Genomic DNA, 17,110 nt, shown 5'->3' on the forward strand with positions numbered 1-17,110 from the left:
TGTCGTTCAAAACATAAACCGGGGAGATAATCATTCTCACTGCACTCATGTACCAAATTCGGTTTGGTTACTCAAACGCCTCAGGGTTTCCTGGCCGGCCGCCGCAGCATCATACCGACAGACCTTTTTATAATGAACGTTGAGCTGTTATTTAGCTATTCCTTTGGAGCAAAATTAAATCTAGTATCCCTTGCTCATTAATGCCTCCCACACAGAGTGGGTATATTCCAGTGGTGTCAAAACATGGCATCTGTACTTACAGTGATGCCCCATGTGACGGACTGCGTGCAGACTGCCTGGGTCTACCTGTGGTGACTTCAGGATTAAAGGGACATTAAGGTCAGATGATTATGAACTTTGCTTTGAGCTCGTTTTTTTTGTGTGATTGAAAATGGTACTTTATTTCTCTTAATAAATCTACAGGGACTTCCCTATTCATCACAGAATGGCAGTTGCATCAGCGAGGGAGCGGCTGATGTGTATTTGAATCCATGCCACCCAACATGTGTCCACTGCTTTGCGGGTTACCTACCGTACATGATGCAGCTTTCTGGCTCCCATCATAGGAGCACAAGCTTTACCCCACAGGGCTATCTGATAATCAGATAATATACTGTAGAGTTATCTCGGATGATCGTGAATATATCTTTCAGCCAAAGAATTCCTGGCTCCCTAATGTGGCTGTGGCAGTGAGGTGTTTAAACAGCACCGCAGGGGTAAAGGAGGATTTGCCGGCGGGAAGAGTTTAACTGCCAGGTTGGCGCAACAGCAGAAGACATCAAAAGACGGGGGGATTTTCTTCGCCACGGTAGCAAAGTAAAGCGTTAATCATTGATAGAGACAGCTGGGATGAGGGCGGCGAGCTAGAATTGAGTTTGACATTCTCATAGGGCTGTAGTCGGAGGGATGTGTGAGAGAGGAGAAAGGGTGAGATACTGTTTTTTAATTTCATCTTCTCTCACTTGGAGATGATTGACTCAACGTCTTCTCTTGAGCAGGGGGGAGAGGGGAAGCTCTCCAAAAGGCAGAAACCTTGAGGAGGCTTACAGCCAAGCTGGGGCCCATCTGTCCAGCACTTTTTTTCGGGGCTGGTGTGACAGAGAGAGGCCTGCCACTGCACAGGCACGCTGATGGAAACAACATGTTTAAGTCTCACAAGTCAGGCAGACAAACTCGGGTAGGAGGGAGGACACGACAGCTGCTGACACATACTGGAAACGAAGTGCGCACAGGATAGCTCAGCTCCTGATGTAATCGCAACCCAACCGTGCAGTGGCAAAATAAAAATGCTTACCTCAGCACCCATCGTTTGCATTGTCATTTATCATGAATAGTGGCAGCACAATTCCCAGCCACAAGCTGAGCACAATCACCTGTCGAACTGGGCCAGGAGACTGCATTTGTTACGCTGACAGTGTGTTGGACTTCACACTCGGCCGCCTACCTGCAAATTTGACGTGGAACTTGTTCTCTGGCTTGAGAATCTGGACGTACAGGGGGCAATTTGGTGCAAAGTCTTTCACCGCCCAGGCTCGGAGGATGGTCTGATGATCCTGAGAAAATTGCGGAGACGCAGCGAAAGTGAGATGGACGGCACGAAAACAAAAGGAGGGAGAGAGCCAGAGCCAGAGCCAGAGAGAGAAAGGGAAAAGTGTAACACAGCGAGAAAGAGAGGGAGAAACCCATCATTAGCGGCATCAGATTTCGGCTCCTCTCTAATAATCCTCTTAAACCACTGACTGAGCAGTTGAATTGAATGGCCCTCGCACTGTTTCAGAGTGATGCGGTGCGGATACACACTTCAGAGGCTTGGCGAGGGCTGCACAAGGCTACACATGGCGAGGCCACGGAGAGGGAACTGAGTGAAAACCGGCAGCGAAATAAAAAGTGTCTCTGTGCGGCAGTACGCCGGCACACAGTCGGCTGAGGGCAACGTTCATACCCTTGTAGGTATTCGCTCATTAAGAAAGATTAACTTTCACAGGGATTCATCCAATGGTTGTTAAGACATTTAAGTTTGGACCAAAGCGTGGACCGACCAACCGTAGGATTATATCTACCAAGCAGCATTGATCAAATTGATTAAATATCTTCCTAAAATAGATGAAATCATGTTATTTACATGCATGAGGTATATGACATACAGTTGTTATGAAGTTGTTGTGGATTTTTCAAGAAAATTACAGATAGATGTGAAAATTGAATGAATCCCTCTTCAAATTTGACTCCCCATCATGCATCCACTGCTGCCTAACACCCTACCTTCAAACTGCTGCACTGTTTCCTGTGTTTTTCCACACATGCCTGTTTACAGTGATGTTGTTTTTTGTGTTTATTTTACTGTCAGTTGCAGGTGTTTGTACTGTGTAATTAATATTTTGGAAAAAGCAGGACAAAAAGCCAGTACAGCGAGCTACAGTAAATCCTATTGTATCAAAAGCTGCTTTGATGATTTGTTTTCTCTTCATGAAGCAGTATTATGAAGAAAACTCAATGTGAAAAGCAAACCGCAATATTTTTTCCCCCTGCTCATTTGCTGTAAGAAAAAACAATATATTCAAATTATAACCAGGCAAGGAGACAGAATACTTGATATGCAAGTGTTTGTGAGTAAAGGAGTCATGGTGATTCAGGGAAGCAGTGAGGAACGTACAGCAGCAATGCGGTCCACTTCAAACCGGTTGCTGAGGATAAAGCAGGCCTCAGCGTCGTCCATCCTTCAGGCAGTTAGGAGAGCATGATGGAGAGATGGATGGAGAAGAGGAGAGAAGACACGGGGAAGAGGGAGTTGTCATGTTATTAAGGGAGAGGACAAAAGCTGGACAATAGAACAACACACGGTGTGTCTTTCTAGCCTACGCCATTTATGGATGAGATAGTAGGAGGCGAGGACACAGGGAGATTGAACAAATAGGGTTTCGCTCCCTTTCTTTCCTTTGTGACAAAAGCCGGCCTAAGGTCGTGTATGGCTGTATTATCGGAAGCCAGGGAGTGAACAATAGGCAATATGACGCAAAATGTAATTAGAGCCGTTGTTCAAGGCTGTAGGTGCTTTAGGTATTAATTATGAGCTGCAGCCTCGACATGAGAGCTGAGGTGGGGCCCATTTTGTGACGATCATTCCTCGAATGGATTTGTACAGACAGACAGACAGTGTACATACCTAACACATGTATACGTTCGGACAGATGGCTTCATGCCAGAATATCGATTATTGCTGTTTTTGGTCACAGGGACTCACTTGGCCCTCATCAGGTCTTGGTCTTTGAGGGCAGACCCCTGCAGGTAGATGACCCTCTGGGCCCACAGAGGGACATGAAGGACCCTCCTGACCTGGACGTCCATCTCTGCTGGGCACAGGATCACCACATAGTAGTCCTACACACACAACAAACACACGCACGCACGCACGCACGCACGCACGCACGCACGCACGCACGCACGCACGCACGCACGCACGCACGCACGCACGCACGCACGCACGCACGCACGCACGCACGCACGCACGCACGCACGCACGCACGCACACACACACACACACACACACACACACACACACACACACACACACACACACACACACACACACACACACACACACACACACACACACACACACACACACACACACACACACACACACACACACACACACACACACACACACACACAGTTGAATTGTGGCTGAGGAAGGTTTAAACACAAGCAATTCATAATTCATAAATACAAACTTAAATCAAGGCACACCTGCCGATGCCAGACCATAAAGGTTTGATACGAGTTCTCCAGGATATACACAGCATCTTACATGGCATCTTCATGAGTTGGAGTTGAAAGCTAATAAATTGACTTCAGCTTGAGATGATTTATCCCTGTCAACTTTTAATTTCAACCTTAAAATAAACACCCATGTACGGTGGCCCTGAAGTGCAAATCCCAACGACAAATGGGAAAACACAACAACAAATCAAAAAACACCATTAACAACTTAAGATGTGATGACCACCACACACAGACACACACACAGACAGACACACACACACACACACACAGACACACACACACACACACACACACACACACATACGGATGCAGCCTCAAGCAAACACACATATCTGCTCCTTTTTGAACGAGGCAGCAGTTTGATGTTCGCTATGCTGAATTAATCCTCGTGCTTTAACATCAGCCTCTTGCACTCCTGGAGAGGATTACAGACAAGAAACGAACACAAAGACCAAACCTCCCTCACGTCCTACTTAAATAAAACCATTTGGAGAGAGACCTGTAGTCGCGGGTGAGCGAAGAACTCATTGAGGAAGTCCATGAGGAGGTCGATCTTGAGGCAGCTGACGCACAGCACCACGTGTTTCTCCGTCTGTGCCCTGTAGCGGCTGTAGTTCCCCCCAGACTTCTGCCGCTCCATCCACAGAAAGGCCAGCTGCTCGAACTGCACACGGGACAACATCCACCACATTCAACAGATGGAAAACGGGATTAAGTCGGATGAAATACAGCGGGGAGCCATGTGGTACACCAAAGGAAACAAAGGCTTGTACTGTTTTGTGTTTCCGATGAATTAGGGAGATTGTTCTGGTGGAATTAAGGTAAGTGGAGGTTTGGTTCAGAAGGTGGCTGAACGGGGTTTAACAGGAGGGCCGGGTGGATAGAGGGAAAAATACTAGGTAAAATAGATCATTTACACTGAACACATTGGTTGAACCCAAATATGAGCACAAATGTAGTTGTATTTACTGCTGCAAAAAGATACAGATCACTGTAGTTTACTATAAACAATGTCCCTTTCCTTTTTAGTAACAGCAAACTCAGGAAACCAAGAGTAAATAGTTTAATCTGGTTGGTGACATGGTGTTTTTAAAATCAGATTTTCTTTTCCAATATTGCTTAAAGACTTAGGTGCGTGACGGAAAATAAATTGTCAACACTAGCTACAGTGAAAAAGAAAAGTGTTTTTTTAGCAGTAGCGACAATTTATTGTTCACTTTCTAAAATACCTTGCTGTCTGAAAATTTGTTTTTAAATTTTCTATTTCTTCATATTTAGTTTTTTCCCAAAAACATTTTGGGGAAAAACTATATAATACAGTTGGTAGTACTTACTTACTTAATACTTATTCTCCATGTGCAATTAATGTTACTGCTCTGTATAAAGTATTTATATTTAATATTTTTGTACATACCTTATTGCTCTTTTATATTCTGCTATCCACTTTGTTGCTGTAACACCCACATGTCCCCGTTGTGGGACGAATAAAGGATTATCTTATTTTATCTTATCATAACCACCATGATGCAACTTCGTCTCCCTTTGTGTAAGGAGGAAAAGTGCAGTTCTCCAAAACTCCAAACCATCCTTTTTTTTTTAATACAAAGTGGTGTTGAAAATGTTCTTGGTCATAAACAGACACATTTCGCTCAACAATTTTTTGCTTTGAGTAAAATGAAGTCGACACTAAACAGGTGATGATAAGCCAATTGTAAAAAAAATATCATCAGGCCCTATACATCAGTTTGACAGTTGTCTTCCAGCATACTGTATATGTGTTCAGTCAGTTTTCGATGGCTCACACTGTGGTAGACCTGTGGTGTCGGGATTTGCAGTTTTTTTTATTTTTTTTGAAACAGGTGAAAATGAATTGTAGAATAAGACAGTAGCTGCATCCTGATGTGCTCTGTGGCTCCCCTGTGCAGCCTGGAGACTGGTCATGGCAGGACAAAGAGTCAGATGAAAAAACACACACACACACACGCACGCACGCACGCACGCACGGTGGGGGTTGGAGCTTGGGCTAAGGGGAGGGGGGCAGTTTCTAAATGTCAAGGGGTATTCATGGATGACAGATGCAGAGAGGTAGTGGGGATGATGACACGAAATCCCTTGTTGGCGATGCACAGATCGCCGTTTTAAAAAAATAAGTCAACTCATGAAAGTATCTTCGCGATGGCGTCTTTTGCTTGTGCGGTTTTCGCCCCGGCTCGGTCACAGCTTAAGTTCAACAGCTGGTTGATCAGGCGCGTGTAGGACGCAGCCCCACGCCGACTACTCATGTGATGCACTTAAAAGAAGAGTTATTTGAGCTGCGTAGTGTCGCCGCAAAAGAAATACAATTCACAACAAAAAGGAGATTGGCTTTAAACCAAATCACCTGTGAATTGTTCAGCACTGAGTGGAGTGTCTTGGCGAGGTAAATTCCTCCTATCAGCACTTTCACATCTTTTAGCGCTCGCCTGCCAAGCCAGCTACCTCAGGGATAAAAGGTTTACACAAATATGAGAAACAACCATTAGGCTACACGGGGAGCTGATATGTTTGTCAAGGTGTTTGGATTTAGTTTTTTTTTTGCAGTTCCCCTACAAATAGTGCATGTGCAAACGTTTTAGTTCTCCATCACCGGTTTTCCTCTGTGGAGCAGCTAAATGACAGGAGAGAGAACTGGGGAATTGAGCGAGTAAGGAGGACGCACTCACTGGTCTCTGAATAAAAATAGGTATGAAAATCTACGTAGGATGCAATGAGTCATCACATTGTTGTGCGGGGGGAGGGGGGGACAAGAATTATTGGTCTAGAAAACAAAAGTTTATTATAGTGAGCTCAATCAAAGGAAACAAATTTGGTTTTTGTGGGTTGCAAAGACATCCAAGCTATTTTGGAATTATTTCACTGATCACTTTGAGACAATGCTGGTGCTTATAACTTGTGCGGCTTTCTAGACAGAGCAATCAAGCCTTCAGGAATCCTCCAACACGCCACCGTGCAGCCCTCATAGCAATCCACTTTGGATGTACGATGTGCGATATCCTGTCCTTGCATTTAAGACTTCCGCCATTGCTTCTCACCTGGATGGGAAGCACAATGAGGGCCACGAAGATCATGATGACCACCAGGAGCTGCGAGGGCCAGATCTGAGGGGTGACATCTCCAAAGCCCACCGTGGAGAAGGTGACCACGCAGAAGTAGAGCGAGTCGAACAGGGTCAAGTTGTTGCCCGCTCGCTCCAGGTGTTGGATGCCGCAGATGCTGAAGGAGGAGAAAAGAAAGGAAAGAGAGTAAGGGCGACTCAGAAGTGGACTCCACATGCTGGATGAAGTAAAGGGACCTTGTGGTGGCCATTATTCATGAAGAAGCCGCTTTCACACTTGTGCATATATGTGTGACACTGCATGTGCGGAGGTGGGGCTGGAGGCATGGGTGGACACACTTGTGGTACATTGTGTATTCACGTACACGGGTCTGCAAACGCAAGCTGTGCACATTATCCTGATCTTTCAGGGATAGATGAGTCAACAGGCAAATGTCGACCCCGGAATGGTCAGGCGGCTTGATTCATGCCGCGTGCAGGATCTTCTGGATTAACTCAGGCTTTCACAGCAGACATGCAGCACGCTGACACATCCTCCACTGCACTGAGGCAATAACTAGATGTCATTTCAGCGCACTATCTCCCTCTTGCAGTTCTGCTGTCTGTCTTTGTCTCTCTTGGCTCCAGGAGCAGCATTTGTGTTGTGTTGAAATTCTCCCCTGTCATTATTTCCCCCTGCATGTTTCACACTATTGCTTCACCATCTCACCCTCTCCTCCATGGCACCCTTCACTTCCTGTCCAACGTCCATTTAACATCGCTCTTTTTCGCTCTCTTTTCCGCCCCTTTCTTGTCACACCTCCCTCTCACTTCATCGTCAGCCGCGGGGATACCCACCATGTAAACATGAGACAGACCAGCGTGCTGATGAGTATCACCACCTGGTTAAACATGGCTGAGTGCGTCCTCTGGATTGCCCTGTGGAGATCATTCTGCAGATGGGCAGAGAGATACAAGAGACGTTAATATGCGAAACAATCCAAGTGTGGCTTGTCAAAGTGTAAGACAGGATACAATGTGGTTGATGGGATGATGAATGCTGTTAAAATGCATTAAAAAGGAGGTGAACAAGACAAAGTGCTGGAATAAATTGAGCGGTGGTCAAGCTCAGTCAGCTGGATGTGATGGAACGCATTCACTCAACACGGTTGCAAGAGGGGCGATGGCATGCCAGCAAAATATAAAAGAGATGCTGAGATGAAATTAACAGGGGGAAAAATGGACAGGAAGACGGTGCTTCACTTACTATCATGTTCTCCAGAGCGTGTTTTGCCAGCCAGCAGTTCAGAAATACGGGGATGAAGAGATTTCTGAAGGAGGGCAAAATCACCTGTCAAGAGGAGGAAGCGTCAGTCTACTTGCAGTTTTGTCATTGAAAAAATAAAATAAGTATTTTCTTCTGTCACAGGATTTCTCACAGGGAATGGGAGTGTATGAGCATGTGCCTGTTGTGATACCCTTCCCCGTGTTACTGTATCAAACATTTGAGGTGCGACTCCACAGCATGGCTGCCTGAGCCTCCCAGTGCTGTCAAGTGCCCACTAGCCCATATCCTTCCACTCACAGTGATCATGAAGGGAATGGCGCTGATCATTTCCAGAATGAAGGGGACACGTAATACTTGCTCCCAAACGTTGCCCTGGAAACACAAACCACACACACAGGGGTCAGGAAACTCTATTGTCATGGCGACCTTAAGGGATTACCACATAACAGACCCGGTTGCACGGAGAAGAAGCGGAGAAAAAAAATGATCGGCCGCCTTGCGGAATAGATCGCGATTGTTTAAGAGATATACAACACCCTAGAACGCTTTGAGAGAAGAGGCGCTTTCCACTAAGCTTTGCCATTCAATTAAGATGTCAGCCATGGTTGTCTTCATGTGTCTGCCGCCTGCATACGGCTGACCTGGATCTGAGTAGTGTAGGTGGACAGGCACGGGGTACGTCCACAGGAATCAGTCAGCTCTAAATGCTAAGGCCTCCAGGCCCCAGAATACTCTGCAGAGAGACCTCTTCATAGGCTTATGGTGTCAAGTACATCAAAGGCAGGGCAACCCGTTGATGGATCGGCCCCCCCACTGCGGGAACACAGAACGCCCCCCGCCCCCCCCGAATGTCTTTCAGATGAACCAATGACAGCACGGTGCTGGGGAAGCCTCAAAGCTCAGGTGCTCTCCTCCAAACGCACGAGCAAGAGAAGTAGTTTACTCAGTTTAGTAAAGAGAACACACAGAGGAGTGCAAAGTGGACAACATGCCCTCTCTCACACACACACGCACGCACGCACACACGCACACGTAGACACCACAAAAGGCTTGGCGGGCCACAAGTGTCTCACCTTGTAGCTCAGATACACGAGCAACATCGTTTCTGAGAAGCTGATGAAAGCCACAAACACCTGCAAAAAAGAGAGAGAGAGTGAGGCCGGGAGGGGGAACAGAGGAGAGTGGAGATACAGTAGTCAGACGGAGACCAGAGCAGAGAGAAATTAGGAGCAGAGATGGAGGAGCAGAGCGTGGGAGGAAGCAGTAGGCGTGCTGATGATTGAGCTTCAGAGGGAACAGGTTTAAGGGAAAGCGCAGAGACAACCCGGTGTCTGATCGTGTACATATATTACGTGTGTGAATTTATTGCCCACGAACCAATAAAAATGGAATGCAAATGCACGGTCAACCCGTGTGCTCATTCATGTATTGCAGAAATGTGTGTTTTAACAGTCCGAGGCCTTGTTTACACAGGAGTGAACCGATCTATCTGACCTGCAGTGCCCACAGCGGCAGCGGTCTGTCCACCCAGATGATCAGCTTCCTGCAGAGCGCAAGAACAGGAAGGACAGGAGGAGAGGAGAGGAGAGGAGAGAAATGTGTAAAGGAAAGGAACAAAAAAAAAAGGACAAGATATTGAAATCATTTTCGACCCAACATTCAACGGGGAGCATGAGCAGCATGCTCGAGAAGTAACATTCACACACTCAAAAGGAAATTTACAGTCTCATTGTTAGATATAAGGCTGTTTCCTTTTTTTCTTTCAAAGACACCCTGGGGCTCATCATGGCCGCTTGTCTGCCTGTGCTCCTCCGAGTCTGCAGCCTGGAGCGGCAGTCGGCCCGTCCCTTTCCTGAGCTCACTCTGTCAGGCTCCTTATTCATTTGGAGCCAGAGCTTAGCCAGTGTCACCGGCCACCAATTAGATCAATAGGTTCGAGGCATGTACACTTTCTGGTTCCTCTCCCTCCCCCATGTATATTACGCACTCTATCTCCACTAGATCGCTGCTGATGAGGCTTCGCAGGCATCACGTATGTATTATGTCGACAGCTAATCCATTCAGTTAGATTGTGACAAATGAATGTGGATCTGTGATGCTCAATATCAGCACTGTGAATTGCGTCAGTTAAGTGGCGTCGCATTGATTGGGTTACACAACATTTCCGACCGGTGGGGCCGGCGTTGGGAGATGCCAGTCCTCCAGGGTGTGCGGTTTCCTGGTCCCCGTCTACAGGCCACCGCCATCGCTCCTCATTAGGAAACACATGCTTACCAGTCAAACTCACTCAAGGGACGAGAGGATGAGTTTGGTTTGGTGCAGTTTGCCCCGCTTGCGCTGCAAGAGGGGAAAAAATAAAATAAAACAACCACTAAGAAAGTGACTTCTTGTCCAAATATCACTTTACTTTCCTTTTTGCATCTCCACTTCCCTCTCTTCTCCCACCATAATCCCACATCAAATCTTGTTTTTTCTTTTCCAGGATACTCTATACACACTGTTATCTCAGTCTTTTGCCCTGGCGCTCGTTCTCCTGCTATCAGGCCACACTGAGACCTGGTTTCAGCTCATTAGGCCCCTGTTATCACCAGTTCTCTCACCAGTCCTGTCTTTCCTCTTGCGGATTGTCCAGCAGGACTCTGACAATGTAGAGGAGGCAGCTCAGCACCTTCAGGGCAAAGTTAAACATTCGCACCCGCAGACCTGCAACGCAAAAGCAAAAAAAGTTTTCAAAAAAAAAAAGAAATATCAACAGTTGATTTTTTTTTTGAATACAACTATAAATATTGAAAAAGCTCTTAAAAGTAGTTTAATGCTCTGTGCACCTAAGTCACAAATAAAGGTTTTAGAAGACACAACACAAATAATAAACCAATATAAATCCCTGGAGCAATAGCAGCTAATATGCCATTTATCACAATAACCCAAAAAAAATGTACAAAAACACAACACTTTCCATCTTTTACATAAATCATTTGTAGCCATGGTTGACAGACAATGGTTGGTTTAATGAAAATAAAAAAAACATGTCTGATGAAAGTTAATCTCTCACCCCTCAGTTCATATAACTATAATAATGATTATTACTTCTTAATAAAAAGGGATCAAGGTGATGAGAAGTACAAAATAAACCTGACATACACACCTTCTATTTCAAGTTAAGGTTTTATAATTTACTTTTTTAATGACATTTTTTTTACAGGAGAAAATATATAAAATATATTTTTTTAAACACATCATAGAATATATATAAATATAATCACTACAAGTTGAACAACTGCTGATGAAATGCAGAGCAAGAGTGACAACACATCACGCACACTAAAAGGAAACACGTCTTGTCAGACAAAAAAATAAGAGCAACTCAAAAACGCACAGACACAGCAGACGGAGAGAATTCGCCCGAGTATTTACAGACAGAGAAAGCGTGATCCCAAACACAGGCAACTCACTGGATCTTTGGTTTTTGATGAAGAACAGCTTGAGGCGCTCCTTGAAAGTGTTCTCATTCACATAGAACTCTACCTGCACCCTAAGAGAGGGACGGAGAGATGGGCAGAGGCAGTGAGAGAGAGTTGGAGATAAAGAAGGGGCAAGAGAAAAGAAGGTGCACGGAATATTTCCATGTGGAGTCAAGTCACGGGACAGAAGAGAGGAAACACGTGAAGAGATGGGAGATAAGGAAGGAAGGAAAAAGTGCACAATTGAGCAAATTGGAGAAAGAAGGGGCGATAATGATTATTTGAACCCTGGAAAGTATGGAAATAAGTAAATGTGGCCGGCTGTATTAAAGAATAATGGGGTTCTGGAGGAAATGGCGTTCCTGCTTGTCCGCCTGCCCATAAGCCCAGACAGCTGCAGTCAGTCTCGTTATCTGCACTGATTAAATATAGAGCAACAAATTACTTCCCTCTGATGTTTCTGCTGAACATGGGAGGCCATAATTACTGCTCTTTCTCCCTTTCCGTTCTGGTACCATTCTGTTAGAGGGAGGGACGCACGCACGCACGCACACGCACACGCACGCACGCACGCATGCACGCACGCACGCACGCACGCACGCACGCACGCACGCACACACAGGCCTAAAATACACACCTGCAACCAGGTCAATGGGATTATTATACCATTCAAGCGCCTGTCCGACATCGACGCTCAAGAGGAGACATGAGAAAAGCGACAAAGAGACCCTCTTCAGACAGCCCTTACATGTGTAGAGACACACAGGCAGACAGACTGAGGGTGACTGTATTTCCTGTCTGGCCACCTCCGGGGAGGATTCTCAGTAGCCCTCCTTTCATCCTATGGAGGGACAGAGTGGATGACTCAGGTTGAGGATAAAAAACGCCAGCCCCGGCTCGCCGGTGGTCCCTTCACCACACAGAGACAGATGAAAGGGAGGCGGAACAACTGCAGTCTATTCTCCTGTCTGCAGGAAGAGGAAGAGGTGGAGGTGGGGTCTTCCCATGGTTCCAGTGAGTGACGCTATACGAGCGCGCCCCCCACATGTTCACACACACGCACGCACACACACACACACGCACACGCACACACACACAGAGAGAGAGAGGGAGAGGGACCCAAACGCACCACATTCCAAGCAACATTTTGGGGGTGTTGCTCAGTGTTGCTATGGCAACGCAGGATTCGTTGTCTTTATTTCCCTCCTGCTCACATGAGCAGATGTGAGCAAACACAAGTACAGCAAGTGTGTTCAGCCACTGGAGCCGATAGCCCTGCTCCAACTTGTTGACGGCTCCCTCCGCTCCCGCTGGACCCTCTTACAATAATGCTCTTGCACACATGACGGGAAACAGAAAAACATGCAGATATGCACGATGAGTCCCCAGAGTTAAAAAAAGAAAAAGCTCAAGGTAACTGCAGCTTTTGACTGGACAATGACTTTGAATGAATTGCTGGAGAGATGGGACGCCCTGCAGTGTGTGTGTGTGTGTGTGTGTGTGTGGTGAGTCCTACTTAGCTAATCGACCATATGACTGCGTGAGTTCTTTTGCGCACGGGGCAATCAAACGGTCAACACCATGGTGGCACTGAGCAGAGAGCAACATCGGTTTCTGAGGTAAATATCACCCATCCACATTAGGGTTGGGAAGTAACAGAATACTTGCGATTACATTATATCATTTATATCCAAAAATAAAATGACTGTACTAATAAGAGAAAAAAATATATATTTCTGTGTAAAAGCTTGCTCTCTGTGAGAAACAGCAAGTTAAAACGTAGAGGAAGACCGATAAGGTTCATATTTAACTAGCACATTTGATTAGCAAATCAAATATAACCAGGTCTATTACATACAATGATGCAATGGAGACGACTGCATTACATAGTAGAATGGAAACAGGATAACTTGTCATCTCGGGCACATTGCAATTTCAAAAGTATCCTCTGCAACCATTTATAAAGAACTGATTTCCCTATATAGGAAATTTAAAGTGACATACATTTGTAAATCCATGCATTTCTTAGTTCATCAGGGCTCTTCAAGCTCCGTGAGGACTTCCCAGGAGAGGACGATCGTTTCAGAGGCCATTGTGCCCCTTGATATCTTTCTCTGAGCGAGAGCTTTTCCACTCGAGAGTACGACGGAGGATGAAAAAGTAAAGTGGAAATATATAGCCCAATAAAGAGTTGAGCTGTGGGATAGATTGAGAGCTGGGATCTTTAATCTAAAGGGAGGATGGGGGAGAAAAAACACATTAAAAACTCATAAAGAGCCTTATTTCAAAACAAAACACAAGCACATGACGGTGGCACCTCTGGGCGTATCAGTGCGCCTTGAGGTCCTCCAAATGCAAAAGGAAAATAAATGATTAAGTAATCGTCGAGGAAAAACTGCTCTGGGACACTGGGGAAAGTGTAGGGGCGCAGGGGAAAAAAACATGGCCATGAATAAAAAAAACATAGAGGTCTGTCTCGTTCTCTTCTCAGCTCCTAATTCAACATATAGGTTTATCAGAGAAATTGTTTTGAGCCACACAACTCAGAGAATCTCATGGGCTTTGATAAAGCAAGACGAGCAGGTTTTAACGGCTGGGCGAATTGCATAACATTTGAAACCTGAGCCCGTGGAGAGAATTTGCATTCGTGTATTTGCATGTACACTCAGCGCTGGAGTCTGAGAGAGAAATAGAGCAGACAAAAACCAAAAAAAAAACAGACAACGTAATAGACACAGACAAGATGGACAGACAGACGGGGGGGGGGATGAACCTTGTTCTCCCGCTGCTTCCACCCGCCTGTGCTCCATAATGACGCAGCACTGGCCGTCTAATGACACAGTGGAAGAGAGGACGGTACCCAAATCTCCGTGTGCACAGCAGCACAGCACGGGCTCATCACAGACCTCCATACACAACTCAGAAATAGTATTCATGAAAGTGAAGCAGAAAAAAAAATAACATAAAGGAACCAGGGTAAATAAGGTAACAGGAGAAAAAAAGTCTACCTGGTAACACTCTTGTTCAGAAAGCAAGCAAATATGTTAATGAGTTAAAAACAACAACAGCCATGATGGATATGAAACAATAAATAGTTCACAAGAAGTACAGATTAGAAAAAGTAAGGGTCAAGATGAATACAAATATTTTTAGCCAGTAAAAGTAAAACTGACATCAGCAGAACAGTAAAGATGTTATTTTTTTAAAGAAGCTGCTCTCATCGATTGAAAGAAATATATAGATTTCAATCGGGATGCACTGTGAAAATAGGGCACAAATAACGGGGGGGGGGGGGGGGGAAGAAAAAGGGAAAACGCAGACAAAAGGCAAAACCGTAATTATACACAAACGGTAGAAATTATGGCAGGGGAAATTCAATGGGATGAAGAGAGTCAAGTAAATTGCACACCACCATGGGGCCGCTGTAACAGCCAAGGTGTGCTCTGCTTCATTCAAGCAACAGTCGAACAGGACAACTTGTCCCCGACCCAAAAAGACACCAATCACACCCATCAGAAAGCGACGGCGGCAGATGGTAAAGTATGAAAAAAGAAAGTGAAATGAAAAAGGAGAATATGTGTACAAATCCCCGCTGTGGGGAGATTCATTTTCTTCCGGACAACATTTTTCTTTTTGACTGAGTCACAGTCAGATGAAACAGCACTCATCATCCCATCCAGTGAGACTTGAACGTACATTTCTGTTCATAATAACTTTATGATGACTGAGACTGTTAAAGATTCTCTTTCTCTGCTTCTGTCTTCACCCGTGTGTCACCGAAGGAGAAAACCAACCAGCCTGTATCGAGACCGATTCATCTACAATTTCATCTTGTGTGTATACATAATTGCATTCACGCATTCTACGTATGTCTGTTGCCTCCAACAATCACTCCATCTCTAAGCGCAGCGGGGGTAAGACGGTAATAACGCACGAGGCAACACGTCAAGCATCCCACAGTGTAATGACACTAAGACGTGCACTGCGGCTTTTATTTACAGGCATTCCCTGGACGACCTCTGGGTTCCCACGGTTAAAAACGTTCCATACATCATCAGTGGAAGTGCTCCAGCCACCCCCCCCCCCCCCCCCCCCCCCCCCCCGACGTAACCAGCCTTGCCTCATCCTTTCCTGAAATCATCAATCCCCTCTTAATAAGAGGATGCGTTGACACGTTCACGTCGTCCCCTTTGTTCACGTGACGGAGGAACACTGGTTGCTTCACCACCTCTCGGGACGCTTTTCAAAACGCCACGTTGATTTAAAGCACTAAAAAAACAAAAAACACCCACTTCATCCCACCTAGCATGAAACATAATACGGGTTGACTTGGCGACTCAACTCTATTATAAGCCATCCAATGACACTCCATCTGCCCGTCCCTTCAGATTACATTAGCCTCAGATGCGGACAGTTAAGATTTGATCAAACCAATATGAGATATCAGTCCGTTTCCAAAGCCGTCGTATTTCAAATCACTGCTTCGAGACATGACATGCACTAAAGGAGTGAAACATGAGAGGAGTCGTCTCTATTGCCCGTCCCCGGTGTCACCGGGGCTGCATGGATTTGAAAGGCAACTCCCATGTTGTATTGAGCTATAACTCAGTTTGGGAATAGGGGAGCTACAATAAGTGGACAACTGTGATTGGGATCCCCCACAGCAGCGTGGCACAGCAGCTCCCTGCCCCCTACTCTATGATGCCGCAGCATCGAGCTCCGCGAGAGCTCAGATGTGCTCAGGCGCATGCGAGTCAGCCCGATGGCTGTGATAGTATCCACAGCAGTTAAGGTGATGACAGGGCTCCTCTAAGAGAAAAGCTGGTTGGGGAATTCAATATCTGATTTATTAAAGCCCAGTGGCAGCAAAAAAAAAAAATCTGGTAGTAAAAAATGAGGGGGCCGCGGGTCTGGATGGCCTCTGGAGACACACCCTGCACTGCCTCTGTTCTCTCCTCAGCTTCGGGCTATTGCTACCATTATAAACGATACACAATGATAAAGGGAATCAGCTAATATGTGTCCAATGTGTTCCTGTATCTTTTAATGCATACATGTATATCTGACGTTATCCACACCTTGCAGGATGCAGAGGTCACTCGAGTACAAGGGACAAAGAGTAAAATTTAATAAACTCTGACTGTGCGGTGAGTCTCTCACTCTGCCTTTGGGTAATTTCTCCTCTGTACAGTACACAGCCTCCTCACGAAGAGCAACATGCGCTCAATATTCCTTGCAACAGGATCATGCTCAGACTTAATGTGAGCCCTTCACACTCTCACCATGCCGTGTCATTTTTTTCTCAAACAGCCCTTTCGTTAGTGTCCAACCTTTACTGGCCACCTTTCCGCTTTGTCGATATTAATTAGCATGTTATCCACGTTGTTGGTTTTGTTTGCCTACCACACTAAAACTGTTTTTTAAAAGTTTAACCTAACTCTGTTTACCGGACGAATTACGTGCACTGCTGCGAGGACAGAGAAGAGAAGTTATGAGGTCTGCCTG

General features: G+C 45.7%; 1 protein-coding gene across 3 annotated transcripts in view; it reads right to left on the minus strand.

The window, feature by feature from the left end:
- The window catches only part of LOC118289524 (potassium channel subfamily T member 2), a 31,909-nt gene that overhangs the window by 10,763 nt on the left and 4,036 nt on the right, over positions 1 to 17,110 (minus strand). The window contains exons 2-14 of one of the 3 annotated variants that reach the window (XM_035616599.2): positions 11,597 to 11,676; positions 10,745 to 10,847; positions 10,419 to 10,481; positions 9,639 to 9,687; positions 9,218 to 9,277; positions 8,442 to 8,516; positions 8,124 to 8,207; positions 7,715 to 7,809; positions 6,855 to 7,035; positions 4,283 to 4,447; positions 3,242 to 3,378; positions 2,654 to 2,717; positions 1,445 to 1,553 (exon numbers count right to left, since the gene is read on the minus strand). In XM_035616599.2, coding sequence (XP_035472492.1) covers positions 1,445 to 1,553; positions 2,654 to 2,717; positions 3,242 to 3,378; positions 4,283 to 4,447; positions 6,855 to 7,035; positions 7,715 to 7,809; positions 8,124 to 8,207; positions 8,442 to 8,516; positions 9,218 to 9,277; positions 9,639 to 9,687; positions 10,419 to 10,481; positions 10,745 to 10,847; positions 11,597 to 11,676 — 1,265 coding nt within the window. Of the gene's footprint in view, positions 1 to 1,444; positions 1,554 to 2,653; positions 2,718 to 3,241; positions 3,379 to 4,282; positions 4,448 to 6,854; positions 7,036 to 7,714; positions 7,810 to 8,123; positions 8,208 to 8,441; positions 8,517 to 8,680; positions 8,901 to 9,217; positions 9,278 to 9,638; positions 9,688 to 10,418; positions 10,482 to 10,744; positions 10,848 to 11,596; positions 11,677 to 17,110 lie in introns of those variants that run through there. The other 2 variants (XM_035616601.2, XM_035616600.2) reach the window with 2 other exon arrangements.

This window comes from Scophthalmus maximus, chromosome 17, assembly GCF_022379125.1.
Source record: "Scophthalmus maximus strain ysfricsl-2021 chromosome 17, ASM2237912v1, whole genome shotgun sequence".
Lineage (NCBI taxonomy): Eukaryota > Metazoa > Chordata > Actinopteri > Pleuronectiformes > Scophthalmidae > Scophthalmus > Scophthalmus maximus.